At 37.4% G+C, this 18503-nt stretch overlaps 1 protein-coding gene across 1 annotated transcript in view; it reads right to left on the reverse strand.

Moving 5' to 3' along the window:
• The window catches only part of PRIM2 (DNA primase subunit 2), a 244655-nt gene that overhangs the window by 78080 nt on the left and 148072 nt on the right, over positions 1 to 18503 (reverse strand). The window contains exon 9 of the mRNA XM_049777644.1: positions 2184 to 2256. Coding sequence (XP_049633601.1) covers positions 2184 to 2256 — 73 coding nt within the window. The remainder of the gene's footprint in view (positions 1 to 2183; positions 2257 to 18503) is intronic.

An 18503-nucleotide genomic window follows, 5' to 3' on the forward strand; every position in this document is an offset into this window, starting at 1 on the left:
TGCCAGAATTTAAAAAAAAATTTAAACAGAAAGAGATGTTACTTTAAACAAACATAAAAAGTAGCATTTGGAACAAGACAGATGAATGTGGGGTGCTTATGGATTATGTTAATTGAATTAAATAATCAAGTAAACTGATAAATGAGAGAAAGAAAATGTATATTTTTAAAAATGCATATAGTTTCTTTGGAGATAGGAAAGCACTGAAAATTTGTTAACTGATGTAGTAAATTCTGTAGTGAACACAGATAGAAAGCTACCATATTTTTCGCTCTGTAAGACACACCTTACCAAAAGATGTACATAGTTTTTAGATAAGGAAAATAAAAAAAATTCTAAAGTGAGATCGAAGCAATAGCATATTTGCCTTGCATGCAGCCAACCCTAGATGAACCCTGGTTTGATTCCTGGCATCACATATGGTCCCCGAGCCTTCAAGGAGTGATTTCTGAGCGCAGAGCCAGGAGTAACCCCTGAGCACCGCTGGGTGTGAGGTCCTCACAAAAAAAAATTTCTAAAGCAAATGGTGCGATGTGAGACACCATCAAGAGATGGCGGCTGGAAACAACCAGCAGGTGAGGCCAAAGTATATTTCCAATATGCTGGTCCATAGCTGGTTAAACACATTTACCTAACTTTTTTTTACATCAGAAAATAAAGAAACATTTCTTTAATTACTCAGGCTTCAGCTCCAGGCGGCATTCACTCCATAAGATGCACAGACATTCCACCACCACCCCCCAGTTGGGGGCATGTGCATCTTATGGTACAAAAAATATGGTATATCCTTTAAATTCTATAGTGCTGTTAACTAAAAGTAAGTTTTTTTGTTTTTGGTTTTGATTTTTGGGTCACACCTGGCAGCACTAAGGGGTCACTCCTGGCTCCATGCTCAGAAATTGCTCCTGGTAGGCTTGGGGGGACCATATGGGATGCCAGGATTCAAACCACCGTCCTTCTGCATCTAAGGCAAACGCCTTACCACTGTGCTATCTCTCTGGCCCCAACAAAAAGAAGTTTTTAAATAAGGGAATTGGAGAGATGGTACAGTGGTCAGGTTGTTCCTGCCTTGCACTCAGCCAGTCAAGATTTCATCTCTAGCATCTCAGAAGATTCCTGAAGCCTCCCAGGAGTGATTCTTGAGCACAGAGCCAGGAGTAAGCCCTGAACACTGCCAGGGTTGCCCACAAACACAATAATAACAAAAGAAAAATAATATTTTGTTTTGTATCATTTTTGGGTCACATCCAGCAGCACTCGGGGGTTACTCCTGGCTCTACACTCAGAAATTGCTCCTAATAGACACAGAGACCATAAGGGACTCTGGGATTCGAACCTCCTTCTGTCCTGGATTGGTTGCTTGCAAGGCAAAACCCTATCTCTGTGCTATCTCTCCATCCTGAAAAAAGAAAACATTTTAAACAATTCCTCTTTAGAAAGAACCCAACTTTTACTAGATTAATTTTCTTATGATTAAAAAAATCCAATATAGGGCAGGAGATGCAGGTATTAATCTGCTTGCCTTGCATGCAGATGGCCTACCACTTAAGAACTCAGCAATGCAGGGAGCAAAATCAATATAATTGCTTCTAGCCCAGACTACAGCAACCCTCCACCAAACAGGGCCAGAGAAACTATTCAGGAGAAAGGTATTGCTTTGCATATGACCAAATTGTGAATCCTGGCACCATATCTGGCTCCTCAAGCCCATCAGGAGTGAGTTTCAAGCCAGGAGTAAGTTCTTAACAGCCAGATGTGGTCCCCAAATCTGCATTAAACATATATAAGATACTAGATATAAATCCTACATAACATACATTAGTGTTCTTGGTTTATTTGGGTTTTTTTTTTTTGTTCTAAAATTTCTAACAATGTCTCCCTTCTATCAACCAAAGAAAGAATCTTGGCTGAAAAAAATCTTTTTCTTTTAACTGATCTACATTTTTATAAAAACATGACACATGGGGCCGGAGTGATAGCGCAGCAGCAGGGCATTTTCCTTGCATGCAGCTGACCCAGGATGGACCTGGGTTCAATCCCCAGTGTCCCATATGGTTTCCCGAGCCAGAAGTGATTTCTGAGCACACAGCCAGGAGTAACTTCTGAGTGCCGCCAGATATGGCGCAAAAATAAAAAACCAACCAACCAAACAAACAAACAAACAAACAAAACATGATACTTACCGAGTCAATCTGATCTAAAGAAATCTTTCCAACATTTCCCTGTGCGCTGTAATCTTGACCAGTATAGGAATTACTAAAAAGAAAAATACAGAAAATAATTAAATGTGATTTGGAAGACACATTTTATCAGTTCAGAGTAAATTTTTTAATTTTTAGTTACGATGAGGAAATATTTTGTGGGGGAGGGTATATAAATATATACCGTATTTTCCAGCATATAAGACGACTTTTGAAACAAAAAAAGTCAAGCGAAAATCGGGGGTCATCTTATACACCGATTATATCCTGAAAAGTGTTTCAATATGCCGCTAAAGGAAACAAAAAAATAAAATCAGGCCGCAGAGTTTCCAAATATCTTTCTTGGGGGTTCCCAAACAGTACTCAGAAGATCTGGGGGCCACTTCTGGCAAAACCCAGCTAACCGTGTTGGTGGTTCAGTGCTAGGGTCCGAAGATGGGGTGTTGTTTAGTTCATGTAATGGGGGAGATTAACTGACGCCACCAGGGAATTGCCAGAAAAGGTGCCTATGATAAGGGACCAATCACTGCAAGGCTGCTCGGACCGCCTCTCTAACTCAGCCAATCCAAGCAGGCTTTTTATGCATGCAAATTAGACAATGTTCTGGACCCAAATCTACACTGTAAAAAAAGCCTGCTCAGATTGGCCAGAGTCAGAGAGGAAGTCTATTACAGTATAACCTTTGTTTGAACCTTTGCTCCGTTGTGATTGGCTCACTGTGGTACATACAGTTGCAGCACAGGAACGTTCTGTCTGATACAGCAAATGTAGGCCTAAACGTATGTTTTAACTGCAAAATTAGGGGTCGTCTTATACGCCGGAAAATACGGTATAAACTTTGTAAGAAACCTACTCAAGTATTTTAAAGGAGTTTAAGTAATTTATCCCCCAATAATATGAACATAAAATGACAGTCTGGACAATCAATTCCAGTCAGAGGTATTAATTCCAATTGCTATAGCACTTAAGCTATTGCACCAAAGTCTTTCCTGGGCTCTGGCCAAGGGCTCATGATTGGTGTAAGCAAGCTGAGGGGGCATTATAGCCTAACTGATTTGGACAGTGACAGAAGACTGTGGTTACATGGACCAAATAACAGCTGTTCAGCAAAATAATTTTATAGCTAATGAGAGATTTTGGTATTTTTTCACTTATAGTTTGCGGATGCTTCTTTGAACCACATCCTGTTAAGCAGTAGTTATCATTTCCAGCTGTGACATCTAGGGTGGCTACTCCCATTTGCAGCAGCCTGAAAGCAATCTCACACAGTGACACAGCGGAGTGAACTGTGTGGACTCCTATAAAACTTTTACACTTGACACCCTCCCACCTTAGGCTGGCCATCAGCTTACCAGGCCTTTTCTTCCTTTTAGTTTCTGCATTCCCCTGCCACTCTTCTGCTCTCTTCTGCTCTGAACTTCCCCACAGTTTTGTGTTCTAAAGCACTGAGATCTCCTTAAGATGATAAATGGTCTCCAGTGGACTTTAGCAACTGGCATCACATTAGTATACTGTGTATCACTCGTTTTTGTTTATTTTTTTGGGGGGTTACACCCAGTGGTGCTCAGGGGTTTCTCCTGGCTCTACACTCAGAAATTGCTCTTAGTAGGCTTGGGGGACCATATGGGATACTAGAATTCGAATCACTGTTCTTCTACATGAAAGGCAAATGCCCTACCTCCATGCTATCTCTCCAGCCCCTGTGCGTCACTTTTTTTTTGTTTTTGGTTCACACCCAGTGGCGCTCGGGGATTATTCCTGGCTCTACGCTCAGAAATTGCCCCAGTAAGCTCAGGGAACCATATGGGATGCCGGGATTCGAACCACCATCCTTCTACATACAAGGCAAATGCTTTACCTCCATGCTATTTCTCTGGCCCCGTATCACTCTTTTTATAATTTATTTACATTGACACCACAGCAACTCTCTTAAAACTATTCCTCTTCAGCCATTTTTCCCTCCTATAGATCCTTATGCTAAACCATTATACATACGAAATGCTCCATAGAAAGGCTATTACAAATAAAATCAACAGACTGGACTTCTTCAGCAATGGGATTTGGCTGCAAAACCAAATTACAGTATATCTTTGGATATACAGTCATTGGCTAGGTGACTTCCAGAAGTGTACATTCTAGGAGTGCAGAGCCAGACATAAGCCCTGAGCACCACAGGGTGTGGTCCCAAAACAACTCCCCACTGCCCTGACCTCCAAAATGAACATTACATTGTCTTCCCTATAGATCTCCCTCTATGGATTAAAACTGGTGACCAGAGAACTTTTCTGAGAAAAGGATGAACAGGTTAGGAAGTGACACAGAATGACTTCATACCCTAAAATAAATCTTTACTCTGAGAATACTCCTCTCTTGAGTAATCAACTTCTGACAATCCATTCCTTTTATCATCACATGGGAATTGCATGTCAGAAACTAAATCAAATCAAAATACTGATATTTTATATTTTACTATAGAGCACAGCCAGAGAATAGTTTCAGTAAAACCACCCCTGTCCCAAGTAAAAATATATCTTGCTTTTTAATCTCATAGTGGAACTAAGAGGCAGTATGGAGCCAAGCTATAGCACAGCATGTAGGATATTTACCTTGCAGGCAGCTGACCTGGGACCAACCTGACCTTGATCCCCCAATTCACAAGGTCCCCCAAGCTTACAAGGAATGATTTCTGAGTGCAGAGCCAGAAACCCCTGAGCACCCTTGAGTGTGCCCGACAAAGAAGGGAAGGGAGGGGAGGAGAGGGAAGGGAAGAGAAGAGGGGGAGAGGGGTCAAGGAAGGAAGAGGGGTCAAGGAAAGGGAGGGGGAGAGGAGGGAAGGAAGGGGAGGGGGAGAAGGGGGAAGGAAGGGGAGGGGGGAAAGGAGGGAAGGGAAGTGGAGGGAAAGGGAGGAAAGGGGAAGAAGAGGAGAGGTGGGGAGGAGGGGACGGAGAGGAGGAAGAGGGAGGGGAGAGGAGGGAAGTAGAGGGATGGAAAGGGATGGGAATGGGGGAGGGGAGGAAAGGAAAAAGGGGAGGGAAGGGAAGAGAAGGGAAAAAAGAAAAATGAAACAGTATGGGACAAAAGAAAATGCAGTAGACTATTTGAAAAGCTGTTTTCAATTTAGTTTTATAAATCACTATCTCAGAAGATTAGAACATGTCACATAATCACCCTGATTTACAGCAATGCATTTGTAAACTAGTACTCATAATATAAGGCCTGCCTAAATGTTAGAAATACTAAATAAATCAAATGAAATAATAAGTTCAAAGTGCTAATTAAACAGTATATTCTACTATACAGAGCAATTTAGTCTTGACCATTTTAGTCTTGAGTACAGAAGATAATTAGAGCATGGCTGCATTCCTGGAAGGACTCCATAACCATAGCCTTAACCACATAAGAGATACTCAGCTATTTCTATAGTTTCAGCTTCTTAACTTGCAAACTGATTACAATAAACAAACAGGACTGGCCAGATCAGCCAGATTAACAAATCCAAAAGTTCTTTATAAATAATCAAGTACAATTACATATTTAGTAAAAGGCCAAATAGTCACTATATTACAAAAAGTTATGTGTTATATATATATACATATATATATACACACACACACACACACACAAACACAACTATATACACATATATGTGTCTATCTCCTATCTCTCCTTCCCCTTTCCTTTGTTGCTACTGTGATGCCCACACATTCCATGGCTGTGCTAACTAGGGATTACACAGTTTGACTATGATATTTATATATGTGAGACAGCAAAGCTTCAGGGGCTGTGTGTGTAAGAGTGGTACTAAGATCAAACCCATAGCATCATGATTGCTAGGCAGGTGCTTAGAGCCAGTAAACTATTTCTCAGAGCCCTACATCATAAGAATTTTCTCAGATCAGATTGATGCAGTATATGAGATATAAAGATGACAAATTTTTAACCTAAACAGCTATATATATGCTATTTTTCAGTACAGTGACAGATCTGCTATAGGAAAAGATAAAAAGAAAAATCAAGAACTTGATAGCAAAAATTAATGCAAAAGTTTTATTAGATAAAGAGAGACTATAAGAAACAAACTATACAAAGAGCACATATCTAAAAATATTAATTGGAATACAGTAACCACTCCAGTGAGGGCAGACATGGGACCCATGAATGAAAATTGATAAAAAAAAAAAATTTGTAGTAGGACATTTGCCTTATATGCACTAACCTAGGATAGACCGCAGTTTGATCCCCCAGCATCCCATATGGTCCCCCAAGCCAGAAGTGATTTCTGAGCACATAGCCAGGAGTAAGCCCTGAGCATCACCAGATGTGGCCCAAAAAACAAAAATTAATGTGTTAGGAACCAGAGAGCTAGCACAATGGTAGGGTATTTGCCTTGCACACAGCCAATCCAAAAGGGATGGTGGTTTGAATCCTGACATCCCATATGGTCCCCCCCCCCCATGCCTGCTAGGAGTGATATCTGAGTGCAGAGCCAGGAGTAACCCGAGTGCCACCAGGTGTGACCCAAAAACTAAACAAAACAAAAATTAAGGTGGTAAACATAAGAATTACAAATGAGATTCCTCCTTTACTCATTTATAACCAAAAGGGCCTGCTTATATTCATTTTAAACTGCTTATGATAGATTAAGATGAGATGTAGGAATTTTCTAATATAATAAAAAGGTTGATCCAGAAAAACATCATAGCCATTCCCTGAAAGCAATACAGAACCATGAAAAGATTTTAGGCAAGAACTGACATGATTAGGCATACACTTGTGAAAGAAATGCAAAGAAATTACTACAAAGGGTACAGACAGGAAATGAAAATCAGTTGGAAGAATGTGAAATAGTCCAGGCAAGAGAAGGTGAGTACCTTGGCTAAGCCATGATCTAGTTGGAGGAATGAGATAAGGAGAAAAAGAAAAGAAAAAAACGAAACAATGCTTCCATTTAAAAAATAAAAAAGTTTATTCTTCACATAAAACTGCATTTCTGCCTTTTATCCAGTTATGTTAAGGGATGTTACAAAATAAGATTAACTGCAGTCACCCTGTTGGAATAATTGGGTCTTATCCTATTCAGTATAAACTTGTTACTCATTGGTCGGAAATAACTTTGGATGAAGAACCTTTTGAAGTGGTTCTCCCCGCCCCCGGGGTGTGGTCTGGCATTTCCTAATAAAGACCCTGGATGGGGTAGGGGCAGTCTCTTTCGTTTCTGGCATTCCTCCACTGAGCTATCTGCTTCCTATTAGTATCCCCTTGACCATGTGTTGATTATTTCCTGTGTCAGCATTTGCTTCCAGAACCATGTCTCTCCAATGTCCTGGGTTGGGGCATGAGGCTTCCGCTTCAGTACCCTGAAAAGTTAGCTATTTTCTACTATATTGAGACCTTAGTGGTTTCTAAAACTGTTTCCAAATGAATGCATCTGTCACACTAATAAACTGCTAACATAATTTTTGGAATTTTGGGGAGACTGAAAAATTTGAGGGAGACCAAAACAATTTTTGGCATTTGGAGAGACTCTTGACAGTGTTCAGGGTATAGTCCCAGCTTAATACTCATGCTCATGGCTTGCCCTAGAAGTGGTCCAGGGACCAAGTGATGTTAGGAATAGAACCTGGGTCCCGTACATAAAAAGTGTGTGCTCCAGCCTTTTCAGCTCTCTATCCCAGTAATAATTTAAGAGCAATTACTCTCTATTTTGGAAAGGGGGGGCACCTGGTGGTGTTCAGGGGTTACTCCTGACCCTGCACTCAAAAATCACTTCTGGTATTCTCTGGGAACCATAAGGGATGCCAGAGATTGAACCTTGGTCATCTGCGTGCAAGGCAAACAACATACTTGATGTGTTATCTGGCCTCTAAGAGCAGTTTCTAATTGGTTCTCGTTCTCTTTCTTTTCTCCCTTCTTCCCCTCCCCCTTTCTGGCATTATGGTTTGCACTACTGGTACTGAAAGGGCCTCATGTATTATATATATACACACACACACACACACACACACATACATATATATATATATATATATATATGCATGCAGATTCCAAAGAAAACTATTTTCTATCCATTTTAAATAGCACAATTTTATATTGAAAATTTGTTGTCTATTACGCATAGTTGGGGGGGTGCTATTTACTTTTCTTCAATTTGTTCAGTGTTAGGGATCACACACAGGTCAAGGGGTCTAACACTAAACCTGATCCTTTTTTTGTCCCAAATAGTTTTTAACAAGAGGAATTCAGAAGGCATAAAGCTTTCTAGCTTCTAGGATTTTTAATAATTCTAAGATTCTTTAATAATTTGAAAACAAATGTTTTTCAATGTTGCAAAAATAATGACTTTAATAGATGACAATATTCTAAGTATGTCACTAACATTTTGCCAAATATAAATAATATCTGACTAATCACAAAATCTTGAAGGAAAAAATAAAATCAGTATTTTTTTTTTTTTTGGTTTTGGGGTCACACCTAGCAGCACTCAGGTGTTACTCCTGGCTCTATGCTCAGAAATTGCCCCCGGCAGGCACAGGAGACCATATGGGATACTGGAGATTCGAACCACCATCCTTCTGCATGAAAGGCAAACGCCTTACCTCCATGCTATCTCTCCAGCCCCAGTATTTTTCTTTACTTCCCAGGTTAGTCACTAATTTCAGAAAAAGACAAATAAAAATATGCATAAATATATTTATCCATAAGCATGAGTAATAAGGAATTAAAAATTGCATAATAAACTTTTGCCCTCTAAGCATAATTTATTTTGTATTCGCTACACTATCAGGCAAAAGGCAGGAGAGAAATACAGATTGTACAATATATCAAAATGCCAGAAAAGTAGTGAAAACAATAAAGATGTGGTTCAATGAATATTCAATTACATTAAAATACTATCTTAAGATATTGGGTTATAAAAAGTATATAGTGCACTTTTGCTAAAATGTAACCATCACTACATTCTCCCAGAAAAATGCCAGTACAAGGCATAAAACCTAAGATAAACTTTTTTAAGCCATTTTTATGGGAGTACTAGGATTTAAAGTATTGTTACTATATTTTACATCAATTTGTACTCATACTTTTCACCAATTTTACTTCTATTCTTAAAGAACTTATATACTTATATATATATATTTATATATGCCTTTAGACTGTCATATAAGATTTATTTCACATTTTTTATATTCTATCTTCTGAATAAAAAACTTTAATATATAATTAGACTTTCATATTATATAAAACACTTATTTCACATCTGTTATATTCTATCTTCTGAATTTAAGACTTTAATATATTCATAACTGTGTGTTTATATATATGCATATATATAAGCTTTCAAGAGTTGATGTATAGTTCCCTCATTCAATTAGCATATCCTTTCCTAAGAGAGTGGGAAGTCTGGTCCACATCTGGCAGTGCTCAGGGCTTAGACATGGCTCTGTGCTTACGGACCAGTCCTGGTAGTACACAGAGGATGATTCATAATGCTAGGAATTAAAAAGGGTTATTCACAGAGAAGGCAACCACCTTTTTGTCTGTACTTCCTCTCCAGTTCCTTAGTATGCTTATTAATCACATTTGTGACCAAAGAAAAGTCACAACAAAGTAAAATATCTAAAGAAATTCCAGAAAGTGCAATGTATGTGCTGAATGCCAGTGTTGAAACTAAATGGCACTGAATTGCTTTAAAAAGTTATATGCTTCAGAAAGATGGACTATAAGATTCCAAAATGTTGATATTGTTTAAATGGCAAAACAGATATATTCTGACAACAGAGAATATATATATGGCCAAATAGAAGTCCTTAGGTCAGAGGAAGACATACTTTGAAAGATTAGCAATGAAAGGTTCAGATGAGGGAAAGAAAAATAAGGAAAAGACTGAAGAGTAAAATGGAACAGTTAAGAGATTTTAGTCAAAAATAATTTGAAAGGGCTATAGCGATAGCAAAAGGCCAATCCGAAATTCAAAATATTTCAAAAATAATTTGAAAGGGCTATAGTGATAGCAAAAGGCCAATCCGAAATGGACCCGGATTCGATCTGGTATCCCATATGGTCCCCTGAGCCTACCATGAGTGATTTCTGAGAGCAGAGCCAGGAAAATCCCTGAGTGCAGGGTGTGACCCAAACTCTCCCCTAAAAAGAAAAATAATAATTCGAGTTTGAAAAGTTAGACATTGCACATGATGGTGAAAAAAATCAAAAGGCCTGGCTAGTTTAGTATTTTCATCAATTGTAGTCTAACAATTTTATTTGCATTAAAATTTCATATTTTAATCAAGTTCATAAAGGCATATTATTTGAATTTATTAAGGTATTGAAGAAGTTTTAAAGTGACCAAATAATAAGAAGGTGGCTTGGGGAATAATTTTAAATGTCTGTTTTTCTCAGGATCTGAAGAATTAGGCACATATCAGATGGGCAGGCAGAAAGATAAAAAGAATCAAGGAAGTATCTAAACCACAGTTTATAAATGAAGAAGTTAGATTAAGTGGCAAAGATAACAAGCAGAGGCAAGAAAGTGAAAATGTTTAAAAACATTTAAAAACCTAAATTTTAAAATTAGAAATATTAAGTTCTTTTCTTACACAGAAATAATTCAATGATTATGCTTTTCATTTGTCATTTGAGTGATGGTGCTGCTTTATCTAATGTACCATGAAGAAAAACCAATGGCACAGAACATGTTTAAAACTATCTTCTTACTGTAACATTTGTTCAATAAACTAAAACATAACTTAATCCAGTCACATATATCCCTCCATATATCTTAAAAATGTAAGAGGTAAGCACACCAAGTTTTCCAAAATACCTAAAAATCACGGAGAAAAAAAATTTTTCAATTCAATAAGCTAAAAGTTAAAAGGAGAAAATTAAGACTTTTGCATTTATGGATACAAATTTTAAATGATCATACTTAGGTTGAAACAAGTAAATCAACCTAATAGAAGGTGGAGGTTTTTTTTGTTGAGAGAAATTGACAGAAAGGCAAGACTACTTCACAGCCACAGGGGGCTTAAGTTTTACTAAAACATCATCACAAATATCTAACTACAAAACAAAAACAGTGATATGTAAAAAATTAATTCTGTAACAAACATCTAGGCAAATCTATGAATCTTAAGTGAAAAGCCAACCAACTCCTGGTATTTATGGAAGACACAGAAATTTAAGTCTTGCTCAGTACACCACAAAGATCAATATGAGCACTTTGGTACTCAACAGGGAATTCGGTTTTGAGTATTGAAAGTGAAAGATGAAAACAAAAAAAGGAAAAATTTTGAAAGTGGATTTGTGGGTCGAATGACAAGATTAGCTTGTTAAGAAAAATATAATCTTTTCATGCTGTGGCACTGATTGCTAGCAGAAGATTGATCATCACACCTCAACTCTAGAGTGGTATTCACAAGCTCCAATACTGTGACATACAAACCACAGGCATTTATGACAAAATGAGAGAAAAAGAGCCAGCTTTTCAAAAGTGATTTCTTTTCAGGTCATTTTCTCCTTTTCTACTGATGAAATCTTAGGATGTAAACAAAAGATAGATAATAGTTGTAATAAAAGGAATTAACTGCAACTCCTTTTGAATGCCATAATTTTTCCAAGTCAAATTTGTCCAAGGCAATTATAAAAATAAGACAGAGTGAGGAAATAAGCAGAATAGAGTGATGAAGAGCACAGATTCCAGAATCAACTAATCATTTAGTAACTTTGCAAACTATTTTTTTTAATGGGGAAAGGCGGCCAGACAAACAACCTAACTAGCAGTGCTTGGGGTCTAATCCTGGCAACAATTGGGTATCATCCAGTACCAGAAAGCAAAACCTCTTAATTCCTTTCAAGTTTCCTCAAAATGAGTATTTGGTAGACAGGGACCATAGTTCCCAAATACTATTCATCGCAGTATTTTTTTTTTCATTTAACTTATACTCATTGTCACCTTGACATCTAACCCTAAATTTATTATAACTAAATAGTGTCTGGATGTTGGCTTTCTCTATTCTTAGCAATTAGCATTTCTACCTACAAATATTAAATATATACGTATATATTTCTTTTATACCTTTATACTATCACATATTTAACTAGAATTTAGACATTCTTGAATGATTTGATAATCTGGGGCGAAATGCCTATTTTACACTTCAAGGCCATCTAAAAGTGTTCTACTCCCAGCTCTGTAGGGAATCAAGAATCAAACAGAATCAGCCACAAGTAGGGTAAACACTTTAACCCATAAACTATCTTCTTAAACTGATACACATACACTTTAAAGAATTCTCCAAAGTATAAAAAATGAACATCAAGCACTAGAATTCATTGGCAAATAAATTTTATAAAATGTCACTGTTCAGGGGTCGGAGCGATAGTGCAACTGTAAGGCGTTTGCCAGTGTTGATTCCCAGTGTCCAATGTGGTCTCCAAAAGCCAGGAGCAACTTCTGAAGGCATAATGAATAACCTTGAGTGTCACTGGGTGTGGCCCAAAAACAAAAAAAAAAAAAAAAGTCACCATTCAATATGAAAGTCACTGGCAAAATTACAATGATAAGCATTTGACAAGTATTTTAGCTTAAATTAACATTCAAAAAGTATAAAGCATGCACTGGCTTTCAAAGACAGTATGAAGAAACAGTATGAAGTGTTTCCTTATTAACTGGTATCAAATTGTTGCAAATCAGCCCTTGATGGGTTTGACTGATGGAGGGATGGAGGATGAGGTCTTTCCCCTCTAGCTCGGAGCAGCAGGCATCTGCTACACTGTTCAGCCGGCAGTTCTGAGGTGAAGCGGTGGGTAAACAGCTAGCAGACAGTCAGGCTTGTGAAAATATTAGCTTTATTCGGTGGACAAGACTGAAGCCCAAAGCCTCAGCATCAGTTCCAGCCAAAAAGACCCTTGTTCTTATTTCCCAGAATCAGGTACCACCCTAGGGTGGGAGCAGAATGCCAGGTCACACCCTAGGGTAGGGCACAATCACCATCAGGGTAGGGTCAGTAACATAATAATCCCATCGAAATGTTTACATACACATCATCAAATGTTCATGTGTAAATTCATATCAATTACATGTTACAATAATAATCTGTAATTAAGTTTTAACATTATTGATGGTGGGATGAAAAGATATTAGATAGATTAGTTAGATATTAGTTAGTTAGTAAGATATTAGTTACTACTATTATATTCACTATGGTGATGAATATAATAGCATAATAGCATTATAAGAACTTGTTCTGCTGTTCTCCACAATTGGTGGGAACCCTCAGAAAGAAGCTAGAAAAGTGGCTGTGCATAGGCACAGTAAAAGTTGGGGAAAGAAAAAGAAAAAAATAATCTTTGGTGGCAAGTAAGGTGGTGAAGAAAAAAAAATTTTTTTTTTAATTTAACACTTTAATCTGTCAGCCAACAAGATTTCCCAGCCTGGCCAGCCAGGGCCCATCCCCTTGAAGAAATTTTCTTTTCGTTTTTTTTTTTTTTTGGGCCACACTCAGTGACGCTCAGGGTTTACTCCTGGCTATGCTCTCAGAAATCATTCCTGACTTGGGGGATCATATGGGACACCAAGGAATCAAACTGCGGTCCATCCTAGGTTAGCACATGCATGGCAGATGTCCTACCACTTGCATCACCACTCCAGCCCCAAGAAATGTTCTAATTCCTAGGAATCACTGCTGGTAAGGGCTGTAAAAGCATCATAGGTTAGATGTGCAAAATAATCAACTTTTTCCATATCACAAATTTTTTTCAGACTTCTCTGAACATAATCATTAGAACCTTTCTGCAGATATACTTAATTTGAAAATCGGTACCTTACACTAAGCACTGTAACAAGTCTAGAGCAACCAAGTTCCTTTTCCATAAACCTCTCAAAATAAAAAAAGAACATTTCTGCAGATAAATACAGTTTAAAAATAAGTTTGCTAAAGCTTTCTTATAATGAGTACAATAAAAAGAATATATATATAAAGCACTATAAAATGAATCTGTAGGGGCTGGAGAGTTAGCACAGCAGTAGGACATTTGCCTTGCATGAAGCCCTTCCAGGTCAAAAGGTGGTTTGAATCCCAGCATCCCATATTTCCAACCCCAGGAGAGCAGGTCTAAAGTAGTCACCATGCAAATTAATAAAGCAAGCCAGGCATGAGAGTGAAAATCATGGTGTCTGCTGGCTTCCCTTGTGGTCTCCAAGCCACCAAACCCAAAACTCTATTTCCCAGTATAAATCCCAACTGGGAAGGGGTTGTTGAGTGATAGGCAACATTTAATCTAGTCTAGCTGGACTTTTAAATATCAATAGTATAGGTGAGAAAGAAAAAAGAAGCTGGGAATTGCCTTTGTTTTCAGTAAAAGCAGGGTATAATCTAACCACAATTGTATTTATCATTATGCTCTACTTTCATTCAGTGAATAAAAAGGATGTAATAAAGTGAAGCAATTACATCATTCTTCAGAGGATAGATATCCTATATCAACTGACATACCCTAACTTCTATTTGCCAATTTCAGATCCAGTCACTAACACATAGACACAGAACTTTGGCCACACCTGAACACACTAATAAAAGTATTTCAAATTTACTATAAATGTCTTTAACCTATGTCTACAAGCATTTTACTTGGAAATCAAATTATTTAACATCAACCACAGTTTACCATTTATTAGCGATGCAGTTTTGAATTTGGCTAGTTTGGAGGTAACCTCAATTGTTACAATTAGGAAAATAAAAGTGACATATTTCTTCTGGGGAGTCTTTGGGACTTCTAAGTCAATCTCTATGCCTAAATACAACTGTCCATTCTTCTAAGAAACCATATCTATGTAGACAACAGCAAGACCTTGGACCACACAGGAAACAATTTCTTCCCATGCTCAAAGAATGTCTGTTCTCCCTTCTTCACCAAAACACAGATTTTGAGATTTATAAATCAAAACCAAGTAAAGTTTCTTCCTCTAGCAGGTACTACCCAGTCTATCTAGCAGGCAATAGTTCACAATACTTTAGAACTTACTGGTTTTGAAACCATCCCAAATAATCAACAAAATAATCTCTGTATCAAGTAAGCCTATTCATTAAAAAGCAGTACATTCATATTTTAAAATAAATTTTAATTCCTTCTACATCATTCTATAAAAGTATACCAAGTTCCAGGACTGGAGCGATAGCAAAGTGGATAGGGTGCTGATTGGGTTCAATCCCCAGCATCCCATACGGTTTACCCCACCCCTGAGCACCACCAGAAGTAATTCTGAGCACAAAATAACCCAAGCAACACCAGTGCAGCCCAACCCCCTGCTGCCTAATTAAAAAAAAAAAAGTATATCAAGTTCCAATGCAATCTTTTCAGATAAAGTCAGCTGTACTCAGCACGAATAGAAAAAAACAATTCCAAGCATAGGAAACAGAATTTTGTGTATATATCCTATCTATCCACTTTGCTATCACAATTTGGACATTAAAATAAAATACTTCCACATAACATAAACTAGGTTACTCAAACTTTGAGAAAGCACAATCCCTGTAGTTTGGATATTGGGTGACAAAAAATCAAGAGAGCTGAAGTTACAATATATCCTTTCCTGCTGTGAAGTATATCAGAAAATTCACTCAAAAGCAGTCACCACTGAATTTGAAATGAGTTCTTTTTACTGCAAAATCCCTAGTAAATGGTCTCTAACTTGTGTTGGCCCAAGTAATTTTTCCTGCAGTTATTCCAAATGAAACAAAATTCTGTTATGAATTGAACATAAATTATTTTCAAAAGTGTGAATTTAGCTCAATGTTGTATTTAAAAGAGGCTCAGCCTAGAAACCACTACTAGCACAATATGCAGTATAATAATCCATATTTCTGTCATAGGAAGAAATTGTGTGATTTAAGAGACTCACATATCAAATAATATATAAGGATTACACAGATATCCATATAACTATAAACAGCACAATGACACTTCTCTCTATTTTAGACTAGTCTCCTCTTCCCCATGTGTTCCCTAGTGTACCCAACTGAAGAAAGGTCATGAAAGATATATATTACAATGAAATACTATTCAGCTATTTTTAACTATTCATTATTTGTTGCTATAATTGAAATAAAATCAATGGACCTATACAGTATTATTCTTCATGAAATAATTTTTCATGCACAGGGATCATATAGAGAAGGAATAAAATAGTTAAGTACATAAAATAAACAAAATGAATGTTTGAGCTGTACTACTAATTAATGGATTCCAAAAAGTAAGGAAGAAGAAGGTGGATAAATGAGGACCATGGAAACATTTGTATGGGGAAGGAAAAAACTAGATTTTTAGAGGAAAAGTCAATGAAGTATAATATGCAGGTGTTTTTTTTCACTGATTCTTAACTGGCTTTTTTTATGTTTTGTTTTTTTTGTTTATATTTTTGTTGTTGGGAGGTGGGACACACCTGGCAATGCTCAGGAGCAGTCCTGGCTATGTACACAGGAATTACTCCTGCTGGACTTGGGGAACAATATGCAACACAGATACAAATCTAGGTCAGTTGCATGCAAGGCAAACAAACACCTTGGCCAATTCAGGTTTGGTCCCTGGCAACATATGTGGTCATATATGGTACCTTGAGACCTGGCAAAAATGATCCCCGATCAGAGTCAGTAGTAAGCCTTGGCCATAGCAAGTATAGGCCATTCCCCAACGTCCCCTTCTCAATCTCCACCCCCAAAGAAAGTAAATAAACACTCGGTGAGAGAGAAGACTCTACTAGGTAAACAGGAACACAATTTATAGCATGAAAAAATACACTATTTATTTATTTGATGCTTGTCCCTACTAGCCTCTATTAAACCATCAAGAACCAAGGCAGCTGTTAATTTTTTTTTTATCATTAACTTTATATTATCCTCTATAGTGTTATTTTCTAAAGAACAGCTGTGGATATATGTGGAAAGCTCTAAATGTGAGCCTAAACAATCTGTCTTTCCGTAACACAATTTCTTAAACTATGGTTTTGGTGTTAGGAAGTGGAGGTAAAGAATTGCCTTTGTTTTTCACTTTGGGTACACAAAGAAAAACTGTCTAAAATCCAGGGGTTTTCCTTGGTTAATTTAAATATTTTAACTCAGAGGATTACCACAGGCCAGGCATTCGTCAAGTAGGAAAGGTACAACACAGAAATGATACCACATGATCTGCGGAATTCTTTGCACTGTCTTGCAAGAAAACTAAAACCTACAAAACCTACAAAACCTACAAAACAGCTGCAGACACTGCTCTGAGGGCCTTCTGAGCCCCAGCAATTTGGGGGGGAGGGGAAGGGATGGAGACTGGGGGCACAACCAGTGAGGCCCCCCAGGCCTACTACTGGCAGGGCTGGGGGCATCAAATCTGGGTCAGCAACATAAAGGTATGCAAATTATCATTGTACCCTCTCTCTATAACCCCAGAATTTATCATTTATTATAAAGAATCCACAAGGATTCGGGAGCCACTTCAAATTGAAATCTTCATGATTTTCTAAAAATATATGATTATTCAAATACACTTAAGCTCTGATATAGGATTCTGCTATTCAATTCAATAACTATTAGCTCCAAATGACTAAAGTAATAACAATTCTAATTCCAAATAAAATTTGGAAATCAGTTCTTGAACTACACAAGCTATATTTCAAGAATTCAAAGTCACAAGTGCCAGTGGCTACTGAACTAAATAATGCCAACATATAGAACACTTTCATCATCACAGAAAGCTTTACTACAGATCACTAAAGAAATTACTTTTTAGCTGCTAATATATCACAGTGACCATCACAATGCTTTCTCAGGATTTATAAGTTATTTCCCATAGCATATCTTTTTGTACATCATTTTGTACTTTGCTAGCACTTTATGTCTAACACAGTGTAAAATAATTTTCCTTATTACTTAACTAGAGGACAGTGTGTTAAAAAACCAACCCAATAATAAAGAACAAGACATTTAATAACTGCAGAAAACAAAATTACTTGGCAAGTATAAGAAATAATAAATCTTGCTTTCTAATAGACTGCCAGCATACAATCCAGAAATTCCAAAAACACTTTGGAGTAAAGGGAATAAAAATAACTCTACTAAGATTAGTTAGAAATGAGCTGCAAGGGGCCAGAGATAGCACAGCAGTAGAGCATTTGCCTTGCACACAGCCAACCCCAGACAGATTCTGGTTAAATTCCTCGCATCCCAAGCCTGACAAGAGCAACTTCTGAATGTAGAGCCAGGAGTAATCCCTGAGCACCTCCAGGTGTGACCAAAAACAATTCATTTTTTTCATTATTTG

The sequence above is a fragment of the Suncus etruscus genome, chromosome 7 (genome assembly GCF_024139225.1).
Source record: "Suncus etruscus isolate mSunEtr1 chromosome 7, mSunEtr1.pri.cur, whole genome shotgun sequence".
NCBI lineage: Eukaryota > Metazoa > Chordata > Mammalia > Eulipotyphla > Soricidae > Suncus > Suncus etruscus.